General features: G+C 42.7%; 1 protein-coding gene across 9 annotated transcripts in view; it reads left to right on the forward strand.

Annotated features, from left to right (window-relative positions):
• Positions 1–6,671: 6,671 nt before the first annotated feature.
• The window catches only part of WDR37 (WD repeat domain 37), a 78,945-nt gene continuing 61,867 nt past the window's right edge, over positions 6,672–23,749 (forward strand). For 2 of the 9 annotated variants that reach the window (XM_053225191.1, XM_053225189.1), the window contains exons 1-2: positions 6,673–6,868; positions 21,852–22,029. In XM_053225191.1, the coding sequence (XP_053081166.1) occupies positions 21,892–22,029 (138 nt within the window). In that variant the 5' untranslated portion in view covers positions 6,673–6,868; positions 21,852–21,891. The other 7 variants (XM_027073304.2, XM_053225194.1, XM_053225190.1 and 4 more) reach the window with 6 other exon arrangements.

Raw genomic sequence — 23,749 nt, forward strand, 5'->3', positions numbered from 1 at the left:
ATTTTAAAATAATTATAAAATGTCTACGTAGCTGAGGTTCCTTCCTCTCTGCCTGTGAAATTTAAAATAATTTTTATTGAAATACGGAAAGATTTTTAATGAAATAATTACTGCTAAGCAAATTGCAGTGCAGGAGTCCTTAAACTTTTTGGTCTCAGGACCTTTTATAGTCTTAAAATTTACTGAGAAACTTAAAGAGCTTTTCCTTACTGTTTGTATCTATCCGTATTTACTATAGTAGAAATATTAAAACATATATTAAAATATATAATTCATTTGAATATTTGTTAATTCACTTAATGACAAATGTAACACATACAGACAAATAACATTTTAATAAAAAATAATTATGTTTTCCAAACAAAAATGTCAGAAGAGGTTTGTGGGAGATTTTGTTTACATTTTTGCAAATCTCTTTGATGTCTGACAATAGGAGACAGCTGTTACATATTGCATTGGCTGAAGTATATAAAGAAAATCTTGCCTCACACAGATAATGCTGGAAAATTGGGAAGTATTTTATTAACCTTTTCAGATGATCATGGTTGTTCTTTTTTGATAACACACCAAAACACCACAAGTAGTGGTTTTTTAAAGGATATTTGTTCTTTGGAATCTGAAACCACATTAGTGAACATTTTATATTCTGCTACATTAACATTGTTGCTTTTGACTGAAACTTGAATGTATATTTTCCCATGCATAATTTTGTAATATCGGGCCACTTGGAAAATGTTGCTTCACTGAATTAAGCAGATCTTACAAATGTTGACACATTTCATTATTCCATACCAATCACCTTTGTTAATATCATCACCAATTTCATCAGAAAAGTCTTTAAGCATTGGGAAGCTGTCAAGCCCTTGGTGCCAGATACATTTTTTTTAAAGTTGAATTTTAGCATGATTATTCAAATCTGTTTTTGGCAAAAAAAATATTATCAGTTATTTTCTTTGTAGTGACAAGTTCACTTAGTTTTGTTTTGTTTTGTTGTTTCTTTTTTAGAAAATGTCTGCAGAGGGGGCACCTGGGTGGCTCAGTTGGTTAAGCGTCTGACTGCAGCTCAGGTCATGAGCTCGCAGTTCCTGAGTTCAAACCCCGCGTTGGGCTCTGTGCTGACAACTCAGGGCCTGGAACCTGCTTTGGATTCTGTGTCTCCCTCTCTCTCTGTTCCTCCCCTACTTGTGCCCTCTCTCTCTCTCTCTCTCTGTCTCTCTCTCTCTCAAAAATAAATAAAGAGTAAAAAAATTAAAAAAAAAATGGAAACAAAATGTCTGCCAAATACCCTGGCTTTAGTAACCTTAATGTTACTCATTCTTCCCGGTAAAAATAGGGTTCTATGAAAAAAGTTCAGCCTGCAACCCATTCTCAGAGAAGCTTTTCCTCAAGACAACTATTGTAATTCAGGATGTAGCAAAAGTGCTTTATGTGTACTCCCTGTTTTGTTACATAGAGTATTAGATAAATACTGAAGAGTTCAGATTATTAAAATTAATATTTTTTACTGCTTCATCAAGGACATTGGTAAGTGCAAGTGTTTTTTTACTGCATGTGCATGGTGATGAAGAATACAGGGACTACTAGTACTGTTTGGTGGCATGGTCTTGGTAAGTGACAAGGTACTAGTTTTATCTCCCATCCTTCCCCCAAAGCTTGCTTTTGCACCATCAGTGTAAATATCAACACAGTGAAAATGGCAAATAACTTTTAGTGTTATGAAAATAAGAAGTCTGTGACTGGTAAATGCTAAGTAACTTTTAGTATTATTATGAAAATAATAAGAAGTCTGTGACTTCTTAAAAGTCTTGGAAATCCCCGGGGATCCGTGAGCCACACTTTGAGAACCATAGCCCTACATCTACTACCTTAGAAAGTCCTAGCAGACATAATAATGCACAAGCACACATTCCATTAGCCTTAGAGAATGATGTCACCACACATCATATAGTCTCTAGGAAAACTCTGCTGTGTGCTCAGGAGAGCATGAGGGTGAAAAAGGCAATTCACATCCTAGTACGAGGCTGAATTCATTGTGCCCTAATGGAGCCTGGAAGGGTTTGGGGAGGCACAGGAGTCCATGGCCCACTGAATGACAACTGCAGGTGCATTGGAAGCCCCCTGATCTTGGACGACCTCAGTCCCTACCTGGGCTTCACTGCTTGCTGCTGAGTAACGCTGTACTAGAACCTCTGGCCTTCTCACCTTTATCTGTGATTGAAGGTTAGATGGTCTTTATGTTCCCTTCTAGTGGAGATTTGCATTAGACACCCTGCTATGTGCTATTTATGTCCATTACTTCACTTTATCCTTAAGAAAGTCTACAGGATGTTATCCTTACTTGTATGAAGAAACTGAAGTTCAGAGATGATGTACTTTTTTTTTTTTTTTGGCTCCCTTTTATAACGCGATGAATGATGTGACCAAACACTCCAGACTTACTAACATACCACAGTATTTGCATTCCATCACTTTCACTTTGAAGATGTCAAGTTATGCAAAGTAATGACATCATACTGGGGGCAATCATGTCCCTATCAGGAAATCTTTACATATAAGCTTGATAGACACGAAGAGATGCAGAATTCAAAACATACAACAAAGGGAGCCCATATTACATTGGAAGTGTTTAGGCCTATCTATTCAGATCATATAGTTGTTTGGTTTTAAGTTCTGCCTTTTAGCAAAGTTCACAGTAGAGCTGTTTGAGTATTGGGTTTCTTGCATAGTTAATATTAACAAAAAGAGAGCTCAGCGTCTTGCTCTATTACCTTTGGCTGCTTTGCTAAATATATTGGAGTTCCTCTTCCCATAAATAACAATGCCTCAGTCAATGGCTGGGCACTGCTATTTTAATAATGTGAATGCTCTTGGGTTACAAATTACGTGGTATTGATAAAGAAAAAAAGGACATCAGCAATGTGACTTGGAGACTGGTACAGAGCCACTCATGATATTTGTTCATTTATATGTACTTTTGATCAACAGAGTTTTCTAACCTCATTTGGAACAGGTTTATAGTACATGTTCGGTTGTTCATTAAGTAGAGTTTCCTAACATTTTTTACCCCAAATAATTCCCTCACTTTGTAAGAATCTGGGTTTCAAGATGAGAACAATGCCGATTTGTTTTATTCAAACCCATGAGAACTGTGGTGCCTGGCTGGCTCAGTCGGTGGATGGACTGTGTAACTCTTGATCTTGGGGTGCTAAGTTCAAGCCCCACATCGGGTGTAGAGATTACTTACAAATTGAAAAACAAAAAACCCATAAAAACCTTTCTTGACTTGAACCAAACATATTCCTAAAAACAGCTGGAAGACCAAAAATACACTCACGGTGAGATTAGAACAACTGTTCCTTTTCATTTAGCACATGGACAGCACACAAGGTAACAAGCTCTATTCAGGTAGAGAAAATATGGCAAGTATGTACTGGGTGAGACCTGATATAGAGACTAAGGTTTTGAAGTGAGAAACAGGTCAGTACCTGTTTACAGTGTCATGGATGAGGGACAGGTGACTTGGGTCAGGAAAACAGTACTGGTGAAGTTCCATGGTGTGGGCTGGACCATTTGGTCCACGAACTGTGAATTAACTTTCCTCCTATCCTAGTGAGGGCAGGTATGGGTAGGAGAAAGGGACTGAGTAGTTGTTCAGGTGATGATATTCCAGCTGATCATGGTTTTCTCCTTTTTCTTGTACAGAACTGCATGCATCTGATAGATAAAAGGAATTAGAAAACTTGACCTCTGCCATTGAGGAGTCTATATATTTAGGAGAATACCCTTTAGCAAACTTTGTGTGTGTGTGTGTGTGTGTGTGTGTGTGTGTGTGTGTGCGCGCGCGCGCGCGCGCATACTATGTCCCAAGCACTTTTCCAAGTCATGGGACTGTAACAGTGAACAAGATAGAAAAAAATGACTGCTTTTAGGATTTACATTCCAGTAGGGGAAACAGTAAACAAACACACAAATAATGTCAAGAGGTGATAAGTACCATAAAGAAAAATAAAGTACGGTTAAGGGATGGACAATAACTATCTAAAAAAAATAAGGAAAACATCCCCAAGGTGGTGATGTTTGAGCAGAAATCTGAATGAAGTGCTAAATATGGTGTTCCTCAATAAAAAAATATTATATATATCACATGTAACACACATATAGGAAACAATTTGGTAATGATTATGAAGTAACATTACTCAACTAGCTCATACAGTATAACATAAACACCTAGGTGTTTGAGGCACAAATAAAATAATTGAGGATTAAACACATGGTCTAATACCCAACAAATCTTATCAACCTTATCAAACCATGCTTATATTGAATTTTATTAAATTCAGCTCTCTCCTTTTTTTTTTTTTTTTTTAAGTAGGCTTCACACTCAGCACAGAGCCTAACACGGGGCTTGGACTCATGACCCTGAGTTCAAGACCTGAGCTGAGATCAAGAATCTGATGCTTAACTGAGCCACCCAGGTGCCCCTTTTCAGCTCTCTCCTGATGGGGGTAAATCATGTGCATCTTGCATGGGTGGGCTGGTGAGAAGGCAGAAACTTGGTTTATGGGAAGGGTACTTCCTACAGCTTCTGCTGTAATTGGACTGTGTAATTGGATACCAGGATTGCAGTCACAACCTTCTACAATTTAGACTAGCTTTGTGTGTGTTTGTTTTTAATTACATGGAGAATTTATTTCAGGAGGCAGTGTGTTATGGGCCGAATTGTATCCCAAATCCCCAAATGCATTATGTTGGAAGTTCTAACTCCCAGAACCTAAGAATGTCATCATATTTGGAAAAAGGTTGTTAAAAATATAATTCATTAAGGTGAAGTCATGGTGGCGGCAGAGGGACCCCTTAATCTAATATGACTGTAGAGAAAGAACGCCCATTGAGGAGACAGATCTTCACGCAGGGAGAATGCCAGGTGAGGACTGCATTCCTCGGCCACAAGCCAAGGGACGCGATTGCTGGCGAACCACCAGAAGCTAGGAGAGGCACAGACTCTCTCACAGCTCTCAGGAGGAAACGACCCTGACAACACCTTGATCTTGGACTTCGAGCCTCCAGACCTGAGACAATAAATTTCTATTGTTTAAGCCACCTAGTTTGTGGTATTTTGTTATAGTAGCCTCATCAGAGGAATATATGGTAGAAACGTGAGCTCTGATGTGGACCTGGATTTTAACCTAATCTTTGTTCCACTGAATACTAGCTTTTTGACCCGTGACAAGTAATTTTAACATTTTCATGCTTACTTAGAATTCAAGTTAGGATAATTTTTATTTTACTGTTTTGAGGATTAAATAAATTATCAAACATGCGAAGTGCCTGGCGCACAGTAGGACCTCAAAGTGTTGACTCCTTTCCATCGTTAGTTTTGTGACACCTCATCGATGCACTCATTTAGATATAGTGACTTTTATGGAATATATCAAAGAAAAAATATATCAAAGAAATATATATATATCTTTGATATAAATATATAAAAGAAAAAAATTACCTCAATTGACAACATCCTAGGCTTCATCCAAACTAGATGCTGTGCAAAGTAAAACTGCATATAAGCATGTGAGTTCCCTGGAGATGGTTTTGTTCATAAAGCTTTTCTATCTGCTGCTATGCCCAGGAGAATGCCTTCTGCATATTAGATGCTAAATAAAATTGTTATCTGACTATGTAGGGAACCAAAATTTGCCACTTAGGCATGACGATTATTTTGAGCTGTAAACAAGCAAAGATGAAAAGACTCAGAAACTCTGACAGCTTTCCCCTTCTCCCAAACTGCCTAAAAGATTTAAGACAGAAGACCTGTTCCAGGAAAGAAGCTATCACCACACAAGTTACTGTAGAATATGACCTAGCTATGGTGGACAGGGAGGAAACTAGCAAACTAATCAAAGTCCTCTCTGCTCCATTGTTTCTGGATGGCTCAGCAAACATTGCTTTCTTCCCTTTGAAGTCCCAGGCCCCTACCCCTTCTCCTTGGTTTCAGGATGACATAGGAATCTCATTTTCCCTGTCTTTAGAAGCTCTCATGTTTACGTGAATTCCTCGTGAATTAATAAATCATTACTAATTAAATTTTATATTTTCCTGCTAATCTGTCTCATGTCAGTTGAATTCTTTGACCAGCCAGAAGAACCCTGCAGAGTAGAGGAAAATCTCTCTTCCCTGTTAAATGTTTGCCACAACCTCCAAAAGTTTGAAACAGTTTCTTACAGAATTCTTTCTTAGGGCTAAGCTTTTGCTACACTTAATGCATAAATAACTTCAGGATTTATTCTACATAATTTGTGGTTACTTGGATCTCCAATTACGTTAAATTTGTTTCTGGTGCAACATTCTCATCAGGGCTTCTTGAATTTGAATGGTGAGCTTTTGTGTTTAAAGGAAAGAGCAAGAATGTTGACCCACATATATGGAAAATGTTTCCACACTTCTGATTTAATCCAGGTAAGCTTTCAACGCCTAGGTAGAGCTGTCTGTAGAGCAGAGGATGGTCACCCGCCTAAGGACTCCAGTCTTCTGTCCCTTTTCCAGCCTAGACCAGAGACGACAAAGTCCCACCTTTTGCAGTGAGCAGCTGATTTTGTTTTTTCTTTTTAGCCAATGGCGAACAAATATTTCAGAAAGGAAAGCGGATGAGTCATCCTCTGCAGATGAGCTGCAATATTAATAGTTCTACCTCCACCGGGCGCCCGCGCGGACCAGCAGCCTCCTGCGTCTCGGCTGCGCGGGGAAGAGCCGCGCGAGGAACCGTGGGGCCGCGGGGAGCACGCGGGGCTGGACGGCCGCCAGCCCCCCCCACGGCCCGAGCCGATGGATGCGAACCTGTGGGGGCCCGGGACCCCCACGGGAGCCCGCCGCCGTGAGTACCGTGGGCCGCGCCGGTGTGCGCCCTGCCGGCGCCTCCCCGGCCGCGGCTAGGACCCTCGGGCCGCGCCTCCAGGCGAGCACCGGCCCCGCGGGGCCCGGGCACGCAGTCCCGGGGGCCGAGTCGCGCCCCCGCCTCCCCGCTGACCCGGGATCCCTACGCGCCCCGGCCCCGGCAGCGCGGGCGGACGCGGGACTTCCGGCGCGAGCAGAGGGAGGGGAGGGACTTCCGGCGGCCCGGGCCGAGGCGCCGGCCGCGGACGGGACTTCCGGCGCAGGGCGGAGGCCGTGTTGGGACTTCCGGCGGCCTGGGCGCGAGGCGAGGCCGGAGCTTCCGGCGGTGCCGGAAGTGCGGGGCGTCAGGGTGCCGGGTCGCGGGGCCGCGTCAGGGCGGGGACTTGGTGTCCAGCGTCTCCCAGTGTGTGTCGAGTGCCGCGAGGTTGAGACTGGACGGGCGGTAACACACGGCCCGGTTGTCATTGGGGGTCGGCGGGCTCGGCGGCGGCAGGACAGGTGAGTTCCGGGAGGTCATTTTCCTCCCGGGACTATGGCCCCGGTGCAGGCGGGCCGCGGTCTCCGAGCGGGGTTGGGGGCGTGCGGGTGGGGCCTGGCCGCCCTGCGCCCCCGCCGACTCCTCCCGAGCCCGCGCGCCCTGTTGCGGGGCGAGGGCTGGGGTCGGTCCGTTCCAGGGACCCCGGGCGTCCCCCTCGGTCTCCTCTCGGCTCCGCCGTCGGCAGGAACTGAGAGGCCGGAGGTCCGGCCTCGTCCTAGGAGAGAGGCTTGTTGGGAAGTTTCCTTTATTCCCGTTCCAGCGGCCTCTAGGTTGTGACCTTTGGAGTGTCCCAGGAATAAAGCGGCGTCGAGGGGGGTCCCCTTCCTCCGCACACCCCTCTCGCTGGCATGGGTTCCTTGTGAGCGAGTGCTGGTGTCCGGATTCCTAGTGCAGCTCGAACGCGGTGCCTAGACGGGGTCCGGCCGAGGGGGAGTAGTGCCCAAGGACAAGGGGAGTAGCGGACCCCGGCCACATTAAACACCCGCTGTGCGACATTTCCTAGCTTCGGTTTGTTATTGAGAAGGTCATGCTGTGTGTACGTGTGCCACGCGTTCTCGCGGAGCCCCCCGCACTACGCTTCTTCCTCTCCTCTCAGTCTCTTCTGGCACTTTGTGTCGGGGTAGCTCTGTTAGCCCGTTCATTTGTTTTGCACTTGCTCTTGAAAAACCTTGGCGGTTATTTTCCGGTCAGTGATGTCCCCGAGTTCAGTGTCTTTCACAGAAGTGAAAGCATGTATTCCGAGCCTTCATCTAGATCAATGGCAAAACAGTTTAGGCAGGTTGAGAACGATGACCGGTTTTTGGGGTTTCCCCTCTGCGTAGCTACTGCTCAGCAGTTGGGTTTGGTGTTTCGTCCCGCGAGGAATGCAGGTCACAGGGCTTGAAACATAAAATGTCAGGAACTTTATTGAGCTTCTTGGGGAAATTCAGTCACATTTTACACTTTCACTTTCTTGTTTTTATTTTTTTTTTAAAAGACATGCCTATTTTATTTTATTTTTTTTTGGAGAGAGAACGCACACAAGCAGGGGAGGGGGCAAAGGGGGGGCGGGGAGAGAGAGAAAAGGAAGGAAGGAAGAAAAGAAAGAAAATCTTTAGCAGGGGAAGAAAGAAAGAGAGAGAGAGAAAGAAAGAAAAAAAGAAAGAAAAAGAAAACAAGGAAAGAAAAAATCTTTAGCAGGTTCCACACCCAGCGTGAAGCCCATTGCAGGGCTGGATCCCACGACCCCGGGATCAGGACCTGAGATGAAATCAAGAGTCGGACACTTTAACTGACTGAGCCACCCAGGTGCCCCTCTTGTTTTATACTTTTAAGTGCCACATAGAGATTACATTTTTTGACCATTCTTTTGCATATGATTAGCATTCATGAAATTAACTACTCAAGTGTTCTTTTCTTGCTAAAAGAAAATGTTTAAAAGTCCCACTGGATATGTATACAGTTGTGAGTAATGTTTTGTAAATGGGGTAATACGCATGTGACAGCATGTGACAAGGGCAGGAGAGTTTATATTAAATATGTGTATTTGGATGGTGGGACAGGGAGGTTGGAGTTTCGGAGGGAACTATTCATACTTCCTTGAAAAAAATGTTTCAAAAACTAGGAGGATTAGGGCACCTGGCTGGTTCAGTTAGTTGGTAGAGAGGGCGACTCTTAATCTCTGGGTCATGAGTTCATGCCCCATGCTTGAAGAAGTAGGATTTTTTTTTTCGTAAGCCTTGTTAATGTGGTCTGCCCTTTAATAATGGTTAATGTGAATATTTTGAAGAAAAGTAATTATCTTTTGGAATTTCAGGCTTTTGTTTTTGTTTGTATTTAGGTAAAATGACATTACTTTTAACGTTGATTATAACAGATAATTTTTAGAGTGAAGAAATTTTTTTCTCATTTACAGTTTTTTTTTTTTTTCCTTTCTCTGCCCCTCCCAGAGTTCTATGACTACTTCAATAAAGTGTTTGGCCTATTAAATAGTTGGGAACCGTACCTCAGGGATGTTGGACATTAGTGGCTGTTTTTACCGATCCATGTGAGCCTCACACCAAACCTTTGTGGTAGTTTTCCATCTGTTACCAGTGTCTCTCCAGTACTTTCCATCTGCACTTCCTTGCTTGTCTAGCTTGCCTTGTCTAGCTTGGATTCCATGCTATATCACTTCAATATTCCTTTTTCAAACACCTGCAGCTTCCTTGCCTCTCTCTCCATGATCTCAACCTGAAAAATCCTTAAACTTTTCAAGCATTTCTATAAAGTTGATACTAACACCGACTTATGCTGAGGTGAAGACAATACATACTTTGGTCCCCGAGCCAGACTGGGCCGTGCTCTCCTCCAGGAGGGTCTGGTGCGGAAGGAAGGGGTGTTGGCACCAGCGAAGACTGCTGGAGGAGGAGGAGGATGTGAATGAAGAGGATGAGAGCAAATTTTAGAGAAGGTTCAGGGAGCAAATTGTGATGGGAAGATTGTCAATGGGAAAAGAGAAGAGACTTAAAAGAAGCTAGAAGGACTGGAGGAACCTACCAGTGCAGTTCTGGGAGCCTGGTGGATGTGGCTGTGGAAGTGAGCGGAAGAGGCCGAATCTGAATCGGCCGGGTAATCTGGGTGCTGAGAACACCGTGACTAGCACTACCCTTCGAGATGGCTTCTCACAAAGCTTTGAAAGTTACTAAGGGATAAACATTGCTCAGGGTGAGAAATCTCCATTCGATGCCAGGTTTTGGAGAGCCAAAGCCTGTTCCGCATTTGTGGTTTATAATTGTTTGAAGTGTATATAGTTGGTTGGAAATTGATATGTGTGAAAAGATTACCAGGATATGGACTATTTGGTGAAGTGACAGAAGCAAGCAGAGCCCAGAACAACACCACGTGGGGAGGAGGGAGGTTAAAGCTCCAGTGAAAGGCAGAGTGTGAAGACTTTTAAGTTAGTTGAATAGAAGACTGCTTATTTCCTGCTGAGAGTACAGAGTTGGAAAGCCAGTGGTATGACACTTGAGAGAGAAAATCATTGATTCAGAACCTACGACTTTGAGGGGTGCCCATCCAGCTCAGTCTGTAGAGCATGTGACTTCTGATCTCAGGGTCATGAGTTCAAGCCTCACGTTTGGTGTAGATATGATTAAAAAAAAAACAAAAAAACAAGAAAAAACCCCAAAACCAGAACACCTACAACTTTGAGGTGAAAGGAAGGTTGATCTTGCAGCTTTTGCATGTCTATAACCAACTTGTAGAATCTTTGAAATGCATTAACTTTCCAGCATATACTTATCAGAATGATTCCACTGATTCAGGTTTTCAGAGAGGAAAGAAAAACCCTTTACTGTTTTATTTACTTGATTGAAATGTGTAAAGATAAAATCTTATTTCTCTGAGGCTCTCTCAGGACCGATTTCACAGGGGTTTGATATTTTTCTTCCTTTACAAAATGTGACTTACAAAATACCAGGTGAGATGCTTAATGAGGTTATTAATTTAATGTGTAATCACTGAAAAACAATTCTGTCTCCCTATATTTCTATGAAGAATATAATTTCTGAGTAAGGTTCCATTAAGTCAGTTTGATTTCTTGGCCAATTTTTTTTTGTAGATGGTACAGTTAACTAATTCCTAAATGTTTCCATTAAGAAAAATTACTGAGAGGTGCCTGGCTGGCTCAGTCGGAAGGGCTTGTGAGTCTTGATCTTGGGGTCCTGAGTTCAAGCTCAACGTGGGGTGTAGAGATTACTTAAATAAAACTTAAAAAAAATAATAAATTACTGAAATACTCTTAAGTGGGATCATGTGACTTGTTTAACAGTTTAATTTTGTTATATTCAAATTTGTGAAATTTATCATCAGTGTAATCTTTGTGTATATAAAATCTGCCTATACAGGTTCTGCCGTTACTTTTGTTTACGTCTTTATTTCAACTATCTCTAATTTCTCAAATTTTCAAACCTAAATTTCATTAAAAATTTTATTCTTTCAGGTACCTGGATGGCTCATTTGGTTAAGCATCCAACTTTGGCTCAGGTCATGATCTCACGGTTTGCAGGTTCAAGCCCTGTGTTGGGCTCAGTGCTGACAGCTCAGAGCCTGGAGCCTGCTTCGGGTTCTGTGTCTTCCTCTCTTTCTGCCCTTCCCCCGCTCATTCTCATTCTCTCTCTCTCTCTCCCTCCCTCCCTCCCTCCATCCCTCCATCTCTCTTTCTTAAAAATAAACATTTGAAAAATTTGTTTAAAAAAAATTTTTTTTTAACCATTTTTGAGAGACAGAGGAAGACAGCACAAGCAGGGGAGGGGTGGTAGAGAGAGAGGGAGACACAGAATGCGAAGCAGGCTCCAGGCTCCAAGCTATTAGCACAGAGCCCGACGTGGGGCTCAAACTCACAAACCGAGAGATTGTGACCTGAGCCGAAGTCGGATGCACAACCAACTGAGCCACCCAGGCGCCCCTGAAAAATTTGTTTTTAATTTTTCAGTCAGAAATAATTTTTCTGTACGGCATTTAAGGGAGTGCCAGTTCAGTTTGTGTTTTTTATCTCTCTCAGTAGTGTTCATTGTAAACTCTTTTTTTTCCTTCTTGTTAAAAAAGTGATGCTTGGTAAGGCGTTGGGTCTGGAGGCCCGATGGGGTCCAAATGCCCATTTTTACTTTCAGTGTAAAGTACCTCTCTGTACAGGTACTTCACTGTAAAGTACCTCAGACCTCTCCCAGATTTATAAATGCAGGCCAGTTCTCATCCCCAGACTTAAGTACCTCCTTCCTCCTTTGTGTTCTAAATATTTCAAAGGCAATTTTTGCAAACATAAAATGTTCCATATTTAGGTCTTGATTTCTTCTCCTTGTCTGCTTCCTCATCTCAATAATCTGATACTTGTTTCACCTACTTCTTACCTCAGAAATGAAGGCTGTTCTTGACCCCTCTCTACGCACCCACCCTCCACACCCCAGTCCATTCATGTACCCTCTAATTTTAAGGATCATAATTAATTGCCTGGACTATTTTATTAACTTCCTAACTGACTTCTCCATTCTTAGTCATCTGATTTTTCTACATGTTTTCCACACACGAGCAAGAGTGATTTTTAATGCAAATCTAGTGTCTCTTATTTAACACTTTGAAGTGGCTTCATTTTTGTTTTAGGATAAAATGTAAACATGAACAGAATCTAAGCCTCCCTCTCCCACTTACCTTGTACCATTCTCTCCATTGTTTGCAATGTTTTAGCCACGTTATCTTTTTTTTTTTAGTGTCTCTGATAAACTAATCTTATTCCCACCTCTGGGCATTTGCACATGCTGTTCCTGTTCCTGGAATACCCACTCCTCTGTTTTCCACATGGTTAACACTAATTCTTCAGTCTCAATTTAAATGTCAGTTTCTCAGAAAAGTCTTCCTAACTCTTCAGCCGGTATCTTTTTTTTTTCCTCATAATATTTGTGTGTCTTTCACACAAATATAAACGCTCATCCCAGTTTATAATTTCTGTAATAGATTATGAGATTATATTTAAGGTCTGTCTTAGAACTCTAAGTAACCTGAAAGTACAGACCAAGTCTGTTTAGTTTACTGCCATATTCCCATGTATGAACTTGAAGATTATTTGATGAATGACTTAACGAAATAAATGCTGTTGCTATCCCTGCTTTACAGGTGATGGAATGAAGCTTTAGGAAGGTGGTTAACTAAGTTGACAGAGATTACACAGCTTAGTGGCGGATGTAGTGCTCTTTCATTCACTTACACATTCATCAAATCTTTGGGGATGTACTTACGGCAGGCAATGTGGTGGGACCCACGGGCAGTAGCGAGCCAAAATAATGTTCCAGTCCTCCTGGTGTTGATGGTGCCGTGGGGGAAACACTCATTAAGTGAGTAAACCACAAAGGTGGTGAGGGTCATGCGGTGCTGCGACTGGCAGTGGTCGGAGGAAGCTGTTTTGACAAGGTAACATTTGAGCTGCGGCTTCATGACAAAAAAGCCAGTGCTTTGAAGAGTTGGGGGGAGGGGTTTGCGTGGCTATAAAACTCACATTCTTAACTGTGGTGCTCTTCGCTGGATTTTATTCTGAGTAGGTGTTTAACTCAGCGGTTCATTTATATCCATTTTATTTCACTAAGTGTGTGAAGTGGCAAAATCAGTTCCATTCACTGACACTTTTTTTAGGGAAGCAGAATGGTATTCATTGTATAGCCAGAATTGGTAAATGGAGTGAGGTGTGATGGATGAAAGATGGCTACAAACTCTTTCTCATTCTTTTTGTTTCAGGAGGTTAAGTCTGTTTGTCCTCCACTTGAGTCTGGGTTGGCCTCGTGACTTGCTTTAACACATAGAATATCCAAAAAAGTGAGGGAAGTAGAAGATTAAAAAGAAAACCAAATGAAAATTTTGGAGACAAAAAATACAGTAATCTTATTTCTAAGTGTCCTTTTTAGTATTGCTTTATTTTTATTTTAACATTTACTTATTTTGGAGAGAGAGCGCGAGTGAGGGAGGGTCAGAGAAACAGGGAGACAGGATCCAAAGTGGGCTCTGTATTGACAGCAGAGAGCTTGATGTGGGGCTCGAACTCATGAACTGTGAGATCATGACCTGAGCTGAAGTTAGACGCTTAACCGACCAAGCCACCCAAACACCCCTTATTTATTTCTATTTTATTTTATTAAAAAAATTTTTTTTTAACGTTTTTTATTTATTTTTGAGACAGAGACAGAGCATGAGCAGGGGAGGGGCAGCAAGAGAGGGAGACACAGAATCCGAAGCAGGCTCCAGGCTCAGCTGTCAGCACAGAGCCTGATGCGGGGCTCAAACTCACAGACAGATCATGACCTGAGCTGAAGTGGGACGCTTAATCGACTGAGCCACCCAGGCGCCCCTATTTATTTCTGTTTTAGAGAGAGCATGAGCTGGGGAGAGGCAGATGGGGAGAGAGAAAGAATATCTTGCTCCATGTGCACTGCCACGCTTGATGTGGGGCTTGATCCCATGACCCTGGATCATGACCTGAGCTGAAATTAAGTTGGAGTCAGACGCGCTACCGTTGCGCAACGAGGTCCTTGAGCTGAAGTCAAGTTGGGGCGCTCAACTGACTGAGCCCCCCCAGGTGCCCCTCTGTGTCCTTAGTTTTATTTTATTTTATTTTATTTATTTTATTATTAAAAAAATGTTTTTGTAACATTTATTATTGAGAGACAGGGACAGAACATGAGCGTGCGGGGGCGCAGAGAGAGGAGGAGACACAGAATCCGAAGCAGGCTCCAGGCTCTGAGCTGTCAGCACAGAGCCCGACATGGGGCTCGAATCCACGAACTGCAAGATTATGACCTGAGCCAAAGTTGGACACTTAACCAGTTGAGCCATCCAGGTGCCCCTGTGTGTCCTTTTTTTCAGATTTGACAGTTGGAATTTTGTTTACGTAATGCTATAGAAAATATATGGTAATTTTAATAAATTAACAGATTTCAGAATTTAAACCTAAAAACACAATTAGTTGACCAATTTGAAAGTTTTTAGTGTGTTGTAAAGCAAGACTTACTTTCTTGTCATTTTATTTTATCTTTATTTATTTTTTATTTTTTAGGGAGAGAGAGCGAGAGAACATGCATGCGAGCAAAGGAGAAGGGCAGAGAGAGAGAGAGAGAGAGAGAGAGAGAGAGAGAATCTTAAGCAGGCTCCACATTTGGCGCAGAGCCTGATATGGGGCTCCAGAGCCTGATATGGGGCTCCATCCCATTACCCTGGGATCACGACCTGAGCCTAAGTCAAGAGGTGGACTCAACGGACTGAGCCACCCAGGCACCCCTCTTGTTGCCACTTTTAATGTATATATATGGTATATATATCTAATTTTTTAAAAAAGTTTGTTTTGAGAGAGAGTGCAAGTGGGGAAAGGATAGACAGAAGGAGGGAGGGAGAGAGAGAGACTCTACCACAATGTGGGGCTCGAACTCATGAACCACAAGATCATGACCTGAGCTGAAGTCAGACGCTTAGCTGACTGAGCCATCCAGATGCCCCATATATGTTTTTAATGTTTATTTTTGAGAGAGAGAGTGAGAGAGAGCATGAGCACACGTGGGGGAGGAGCATGGAGAGGGGGACAGAGGATTCAAAGCGGGCTCCGTGCTGACAGCAGAGAGCCTGATGTGGGGCTCAAACTCACAAACTGCAACACCTGAGCCAGTCAGATGCTTAACCAGCTGAGCCCCCCGGGGCGCCCCTCTTGTTGCCATTTTAAAACAAGGTCTGTATATACGTAATTTGAGACACAAAAGATCTTTGGTTTTGTGATTGAGGAAAGATGGAGTAGATGTCCTTCCCTGTTCCGCTAAGTATAGCTAAAAACCCTGGACGTTAGAAAACATACAAGACTGAAAGGTGGAGAGAAGAAAGTGTGGTGACTTGGTGTCTCGGGACCTGAGAAATGACACAGAGCTGAGTGCCCTGGGTTTCTTTTTGCCACATATATCCCAGACTTGGGCCTGAAGAAGTAGCAACCTGGCGACATCAAAGGGCTCAGATCAGAAACCTCAAGAAAAGCCTGCTCTCTGTAGTCAGAAGACCGGGAAAAGGACAGCCTTGGAGACAGGGTGCTCTTAGAAAACACTGCAGCCCCCACCCTCACTCTTCTCAAAGCCTGAATGGGGAATCTGGACTTTCACTTTTGACAAGCTGTGTTGAGGTGACGCTCTCTGCTGGGTGATACCAGGGAAGCCTGAGTTAGGTGGGATTTTCATCTCTCTTGCGTGATAAGGGTGTGCCTTTCCTGCTGGAGTGGCGCCAGAGGAAGCCCAGTAGAGATTCGGGAGTTTCACCACCACCTGTGGTAAGGAGGACATGCCGGGTGTAGTAAAAGGGACCTCTGGTTTAGCTAGGGTGGTAGGAGTAGAAGCCAAGGGAAAGCTTGAACTTAGAGCCCAGCCGGCAGCACTGAGGAGTACCTCCGCCCAAGGTCAGCGGAGGCTGAGCGGAGAATGCTGACTTCCGTCTCCATTTTTCAGTCCACCTGGCAGAAACAAGTTGCTGGGGCATCATCATTAGAGGCCTGCTGTAATAGAAGACTTAAATCAGATTCCAAGTCTGATAACATCAAATCCAAAATGTTGAGGCCTCACTAGAGAATTACATGTCATGTGAAGAACTGGGAAAATCTCAACTTGAATAAGAAAAGACCATGGACAGCAACACAGGTATTGCAGATGATTTGACAGGGATTTTAAAGTAGCCATCATGAAAATGTTTCAGTGAGCAATTAGTGATGCTTGAAATAAATGGAGAACAAAAACACTAAAATCTCAGGAAGGAAACACAGGAAGAAACAAATGGAAATTTAGAGCTGAAAAGTGTTAATTGAAACAAAAAACCCAGTGGATGACAACAGCAGAATGAAAAGAACATGCGAAAAACTGAAGAAATAGAAATTGCCCAATTTGAACAATTCAGAGAAAATAGACTGGAAAAAAGTGAACAAAACCTCAGTGACTGGTGGGACTGTGACAGAAGACCCACTGTTCTTGTCATCATCCCACAAAGAGGAGAGAGCCAGTGGGGCTGAAACATACTGAAGAAATACTGGCTGAATATTTCCTAAAATTGGTAAGCCATAAACATATAGAATCAAGAAGCTTAGTGAAACCCAGACAGGATAAAACTCAAATCCATGCTGATGCTAAGACAACATCATAGTCAAACTTCTGAGAACTAATGACAAAACAAGCAGCGAGAGAGAAATGTCACTTTACCAGTAGTGGAAACACAATTTGATGGTGGATTTCTTGTCAGCAACCATAGAGGCCATAAGGAAGTGGCTTACTTTTCAAGTGCTGAAGGAAATGAACTATCAGCTCAGAATTCTCTATCAAGGGAAAACATCTTTCATGTGATCTGTCACCAGCAGACCTACCTCTCTAGAATAGGTAGAGGAAGTTCTGTAAACAGAATGGAAACGATATAAAGCAATGTGGGAACACCAGGAAGGAAGAACGAACAATGGAAAGAACAAACTTTGGTAAATTCTATAGACGCTCCTCTTCTGTTTGGAGGTTGAAGTGTAGCGCCTTGATGTTCTCTGTGTATGTAGAGGAAGTATTTCCCTTGACTGTTACAAATGGGGAAGTGTGAAGAGACAGGAAGGTGAGGTTTCTGTACATGACCACGAACTGGTAGAATGTTGAGAATCAGTAGACTGTGATAGTTGTGAAAATAAACTACCTAGGGGTGCCTGGGTGGCTCAGTTGGTTAAACATCCAACTCCTGATTTTGTTTCAGGTCATGATCTCATGATTTGTGAGTTTGAGCCCCACGTTGGGCTCTGTGCTGATGGCACGGGGCCTGCTTGCGATTCTCCCCCTCTCTGCTCCTCCCCTGCTCGTACTGTTTCTCCGAAAATAAAGAAACAAACAAAATACCTAGAGCAGTCACTAAAGAAAGTTATACGTAAGTAGGGCTTGTTCCACGCATGTAAATTTGGATTAGTATTTGAAAATCATCAGTATGATTCATCTGTTAACAGACTAAAGAAAATCCACACCATTAAGTGATGCAGAAAACACAGATGACAAAATTCAACACTCATTCATGACACTCCCAGGAGGGCAGCCTTCTCATTTTGGTAGACAAAATCTACAGTCAACCTACAGCTAGCATCATACTTAATGGCCATAAACAGAGTGTTTTTACTTTGAGGTCAAAACAAAACAGGATGTTTGTTGTCACTGTTTACAACATAATACTGGGATTCCTAGCCAGATCAATAAGAAAAAGAAATAACGGTCTGTGGATCAGAAAGGAAGGAATAAAACTGTCTTTTTTTTTTCTTCAGATGATATAGTAGTCTACATAGAAAATGCCAAAGAGTCTACAAAAACTCTCCTGAAATTAATGAGTTCAACAATAGTGTAGGATACCAGCAATTAACACAAAATGGAAATAAAAATACAATGTTATTTAAAATTACTCAGAAAATAAAAACACAAACTTCAGTGTAAATTTGAAAAGACATACGTAGGACTTTTATGTGGAAGTCTACAAAACTGAGGGAAGAAAAGATGATCTAAATAAACTGAGACATATACTGTATTCACAGATTGGAAGGCTCAACATGATAAAGATGCCACTTCTCTCCAAATTGATGAGCAGATTAAACAGAATTCCTATTAAAATTCCATGAAGATTTTTGTAGATATGGGAAGGATTATTCCAAGTTTATATGGTAAGGGCAAAAGAACTAGAATAGCTAAGAAAGTTTTGAAAAAAAATGATAGTAATCACTAAATGATTTCAAGACAGCATGGTAGTCACGACTGTGTTGTCAGCAGGGGAGCCTGCCTGGCCCAGGCAATGGAGCATCTGAATCTTGATCTCACGGTTGTGGTTTGAGCCCCATGTTAGGTGTAGAGGTAAATAAATAAAACTTAAAAAACAACAACAACAACTTACTGGCAGAGAGAGAGATCTATAGATCAGATGAACAGAATAGAGAACCAAGAAATAATCCCACCTGTGTATAGCCGATTGCTTTTTGAGCAAGATGTCAAACTTTCTCAATTCAGTGTAAGATGGATAGTCTTCAACATGTGCTCAAATAATTGGATACCAGCAAAAACAAGAAAATCCAAAACAAAAATAGCCCTGGATCTAAACTTTGCACCTTAAAAATATCAACCCAGAGTAGGCTGTAAATTTAAATATAAACTATACAACTATAATTTTAAGAAGAAAACAAAATTTTTAGGAGGTAGGATTGATAAAAAGTATTTAGACATGATTCTAAATGTATGATCTATAGGAGAAAGGTAATTGACCAATGGGATTTCTTCAGAATTTAAAGGTTTTGCTTTGTGAAAAACCCTCTGGGGATAAAAAACAAATTACAAAAAAAAAAAAGTTACAGATTGGGAGAAACTATTGGCAACACACATACCTGATGCATAACTCATGAAGAATATTTGAAGAACTCTCAAATCTCAGCAGTAAAATCCCAAAGTCCTATTAAATGGGCAAAAGATGCGAGGAGACATTTTACTGAGAAAGATGTTTAGATTGCACACAAGCACAGGAAAAGATGTGCAGTGTCACCAGCCACTGGGGAAGTGTGAATGAAGACCGTAACAAGATAGTGCACGCCTACCAGAGCCGCTAAAATTAAACACAGTGACCATACTAAATGAGGATGCAGAGAATAGAATGTCCTGTATTGCTGATGGGAATATAAGAGATTATAACTGCTTTGGAGAATGGTTTGGTGGTTTCTTAAAAATACTAAGCATGGTTAAACATCGAGTTACTGCAGTTCCATTCCTATGGGTGTACACAGAGAAATGAAAACACAAATGCACACAAAACCTACACGTTATCATTTATAGTGGCATTACTCATAATAACCCGCAAATGGAAACAACCAAATGTCCGTCAACTGTTAATAAGATGTGGTGTGTCCGTACAGTGGAATATTTGGCAATAAAAAGGAATAAATTACCAACACGTGCTATAACATGGGTGGACCTTGGCTAAGTGAGAAAAGCTAATCATGATAGATTAGGCCACATATTGTAGGAACCCGTTTATATGAAATGGACAGAACAGGCCAATTTATGTACAAAGTAGATTAGTGGTTGCCCAGGGCTGAATGTGGGGAATGAATTATATGATGTGTGAGTTAATATCTCAAAATTTTTTTAAAAACTAAACATACATTGATCATATGTCCCAGAAATCTCACTCGTGGACATTTATCCAAAAGAAATGGAAACTTACATTCACACAAAAACCTGTATGTTATTGTTCATAGTAGCTTTATTTATAATAGTAAGAAACTGGAAAGAACTAAATTTTTTTTGAAACAGATGAATGGTTACATTATAGTACCTCCGTGCTGTGGAATACTACCCAGCAATCAGAAGGAAGTAACAGTTGGTACAGGTAACAACTTGCGTGGATCTCCAGAGCATGAAGCTCAAAACTTGAAGAGGCACATACTCTGCTTGTGTTCCTAGGACATTCTGAAATGACAGGAGATGGATGGCTGTGCGGGAGAGCTTGAGAAAAAAGTGGACACGTGGAACCTTTCTTACAAAGTGAGGCAGAGATGGAGAGGGTCAAAGACGTTGTCAGTAAAGAAGGGAGGTCCATGAATATCTTAAAATTACATAAACTAATAGATATACTGGGAGGAGGAGGGATCTGTAAGAACACAAAATGAGCAGGTCATGTTCTAAACACAAGTTACAGTTGAAGAAAGAAACATCATGTGTGAATAAATATATTACTTAAAATTAAGTAACAGGCTTGTGATATTGGGAGGGGGAATCAGTAGCAGGAAACAAGTAGATAATGCCCAAAGTGGGTAAGTGAAAATGTTTATATTATGTAGAAATTTGAATGATGTCCAGATTTGTGCTGTCTTATGGCAGCCCCGAGCAGGTGAGCATGTGAGGTGTGGCTGATTCCCTTTGAGACTGCACCCGGGGGTTCCTGGGCGGCTCCGTCGGTTAAGCATCTCCAACTTCGGCTCAGGTTATGATCTCATGGTTCGTGAGTTCGAGCCCCGCGTCGGGCTCTGTGCTGATCGCTCAGAGCCTAGAGCCTACTTCAGATTTTGTGTGTCCCTCCCTCTCTGTCCCTCCCCCTGCTTACACTCTGTCTCTGTGTCTCAAAAATAAATAAATGTTGAAAAAAAATTTTTTTTGAAGATGCAGCACCCAAATGGAAATACCTGTTAGTGTTTTTTACGTTGCCTAAAGTGATAGTGGTCTATTTATTTTTGTAATTAAAATTTTTTATTTTAGAGGGAGAGTGAGCACTAGCAGGGGAGAGGGACGTGTGGCGGTGGGGAGAGAGAGAGAGACCCACCGAACCAAGCAGGCTCCATGCTCAGTGCAGAGCCTGATGAGGGGCTCAATCCCACAACCCTGGGATCATGATCTGAGCCTAAACCAAGGGTGGGACACTTAACCAACTACGCCGCCCAGGGGCTCCTCAAGTGATAGTATTTTAAACATAATTGGCTAAATAAATCATCAAAAATGATTTCACCTGTTTCTACTTTTTCTTAATGTGGCTACTAGAAAATTTACAGTTAAGGCATGTGGCCTGTGTTGTATTTCTCTTGGACAGATTGCTCTAGAATCTGTAGTCTAGAACATGTGATTAGAATTGGTTCTCTCTGGGGAGTAGGCAGAGGCTGGGGAAAGTTGGTTAAGGGAGAATTGTTTAAGCCTGTCTTTGCTATTTGATTTTTTTTTAAAACTTAATGAAACTTGATAAAAAATTACCTCATTAACAAAGGCTGTGGCCTCTGTCTTAAAACACATTACTTTGTCACATTGTAAATTACATGGTAAATATTACCATAGTAGAGAGATTTGGAATTGAAAGTAACAATGGTCTATTTTCCTTCATTCCAGTTTGTCATATCAGAAATAAAGTCCTTGCTTTTCCTGCTCTTGTTCAGCTTATTGCAGGAGCGACTGGGACATCACCTTCTAGAAGTAATGCCCACAGAAAGCGGGAGTTGCTCCACTGCTCGCCAAGCAAAACAGAAACGCAAATCTCATAGCCTTTCTATACGAAGAACGAACAGCTCGGAGCAGGAGAGGACGGGTCTGCCAAGAGAAATGTTAGAAGGACAAGTGAGTTGGTTGCTGATCGTGTTTTCAATGTTCCAGAAATAGTCAAATACATACAGGTCTCCAGAGTAGAGAAAAAGAGTGTGTTACCAAAACAAAACAGAACCAGCTCCCCTTCCCTCGATAACCGGGAAAAACAGCGGTGATACATAACAGCCTGCACAGAGACACGGGTGGCTAGTGTGACTGAGGAATTTTTAAAATTTTCCTTGATTTACGTCTAAATTTAAATAACCACACTTGGCTGCTGGCTACCGTATTGGACAGTGCCGGTAAACAGTCTAGGATACGTTTTTTAATTTGATTTACTTATATCTCTAGTGGTGAAAATCCTGCAGTCAACTTTGTTAGCGTCTTCTGGAGTTCACTCGTCGGGGGTAAATATGTTCTTTGCTCGGCCTTCTGAGTGCCCATCCTCCATTGTGATGTAGATCAAGCAGGTAACTGCATCTCAGGGTGACCCTTTGTGGGGCTGTTCAGAGTCCGCAAGCTGACCGGTCCGGCTGCTGCACCGTGGGGCCCTCGCCTCGGTGGCTTCAGCAGTCACCAGACGGCACCTGCCTGTTGGCGCGGCTTCCCCGCTGGCCGGTGTGAGGTGCTCGGGCTGGTGTCACGGCAGGGTTGCCAGCAGCTGGCATGGTAGGTGTGGGTGGAGGGATCTGCGAACCGTGGGCCAGTTACCCGTGGATTCTATTGGGACGGTGGCCCTGCACTTTGTGGACGAGGTTACGCCTATTTGGGAGCAGTACCAGACAGCGCAAAGGTAGCGTGAACGTGCTGCGGTGGTACTTGTACCTTCTCAGAGCTGTGACCGTGGGGCGTGTAGGAGTGCGGCGCTCGGCCCAGGCCCGCGGCGCCCCGGTTGTGGAGCCTGGCTGAGTCTGCATGTGCCCGGGAGCGAGGCCTCCCGCACCCGTGATTGTGCTGATGTGATGGAGTGACGTGCACGTGAGAGCCTTGCTCAGTCACAGTAGCTTTTCTGTCCTCACGTTTCTGAAATGGTCCCCGCAGTTCAGCACCTCTCCGTCAGGGTCCGTGAAGACGAATGGCACCAGTAGGCCGTCGGGGGCACTCCCGTGGCTCCGCCTGCCTGGTGGGAACATTCTCATTTCATTGCCCGTTTCGCTGCCTGATTGTAGGGTGAGGCTGTCGCTGCCATCCCAGTTTTGTCTCCAGTGGCAATGACATTCGACATTAAGACGCGTTTAGTACTCAAGTAAATGTGATGTTTTGGTTGTTGAACGGTAAAGATCTTAAGGGACTGTGGGTATAGGTGAGCAGGACTCGATGCACGTAGATGTGGCCTTGGTGTGGGAGTCAGAACGGCTTCTCACCAAGTGCCGGTGCGAAGGGGACCGGCCGCACGAGGGTGTGGGAGGAGCGTGGCACGGAGATGGAAGAGTGGATGCGAAGGCCATGAGGCAAGGTGGACGGCATGGCAAATGCTACTGTCGTGGTTTATTTTACTTTCACTGTTATTTCAAAATCTTATTTTTATTTTTCATATTTTTCATTGGTATTTTAGAAGGGTGTTGAGGGAGGCCATAGTACCCATTCTGCCAAATTTCAGTTTTTAAACATGGCTTCGTATATAGTTTTTATTGGCTTGTCAAATTTACTGGAACATTATGTGATTTCAAAACATATTGCTGAAATGTTTATGTCATTAGAGATCATTTTGCTTAGAATTTCTGTCTTCCTGAGAACTTAATCTGAGAAGTTT

The sequence above is a fragment of the Acinonyx jubatus genome, chromosome B4 (assembly GCF_027475565.1).
Source record: "Acinonyx jubatus isolate Ajub_Pintada_27869175 chromosome B4, VMU_Ajub_asm_v1.0, whole genome shotgun sequence".
In the NCBI taxonomy this organism is placed as follows: domain Eukaryota; kingdom Metazoa; phylum Chordata; class Mammalia; order Carnivora; family Felidae; genus Acinonyx; species Acinonyx jubatus.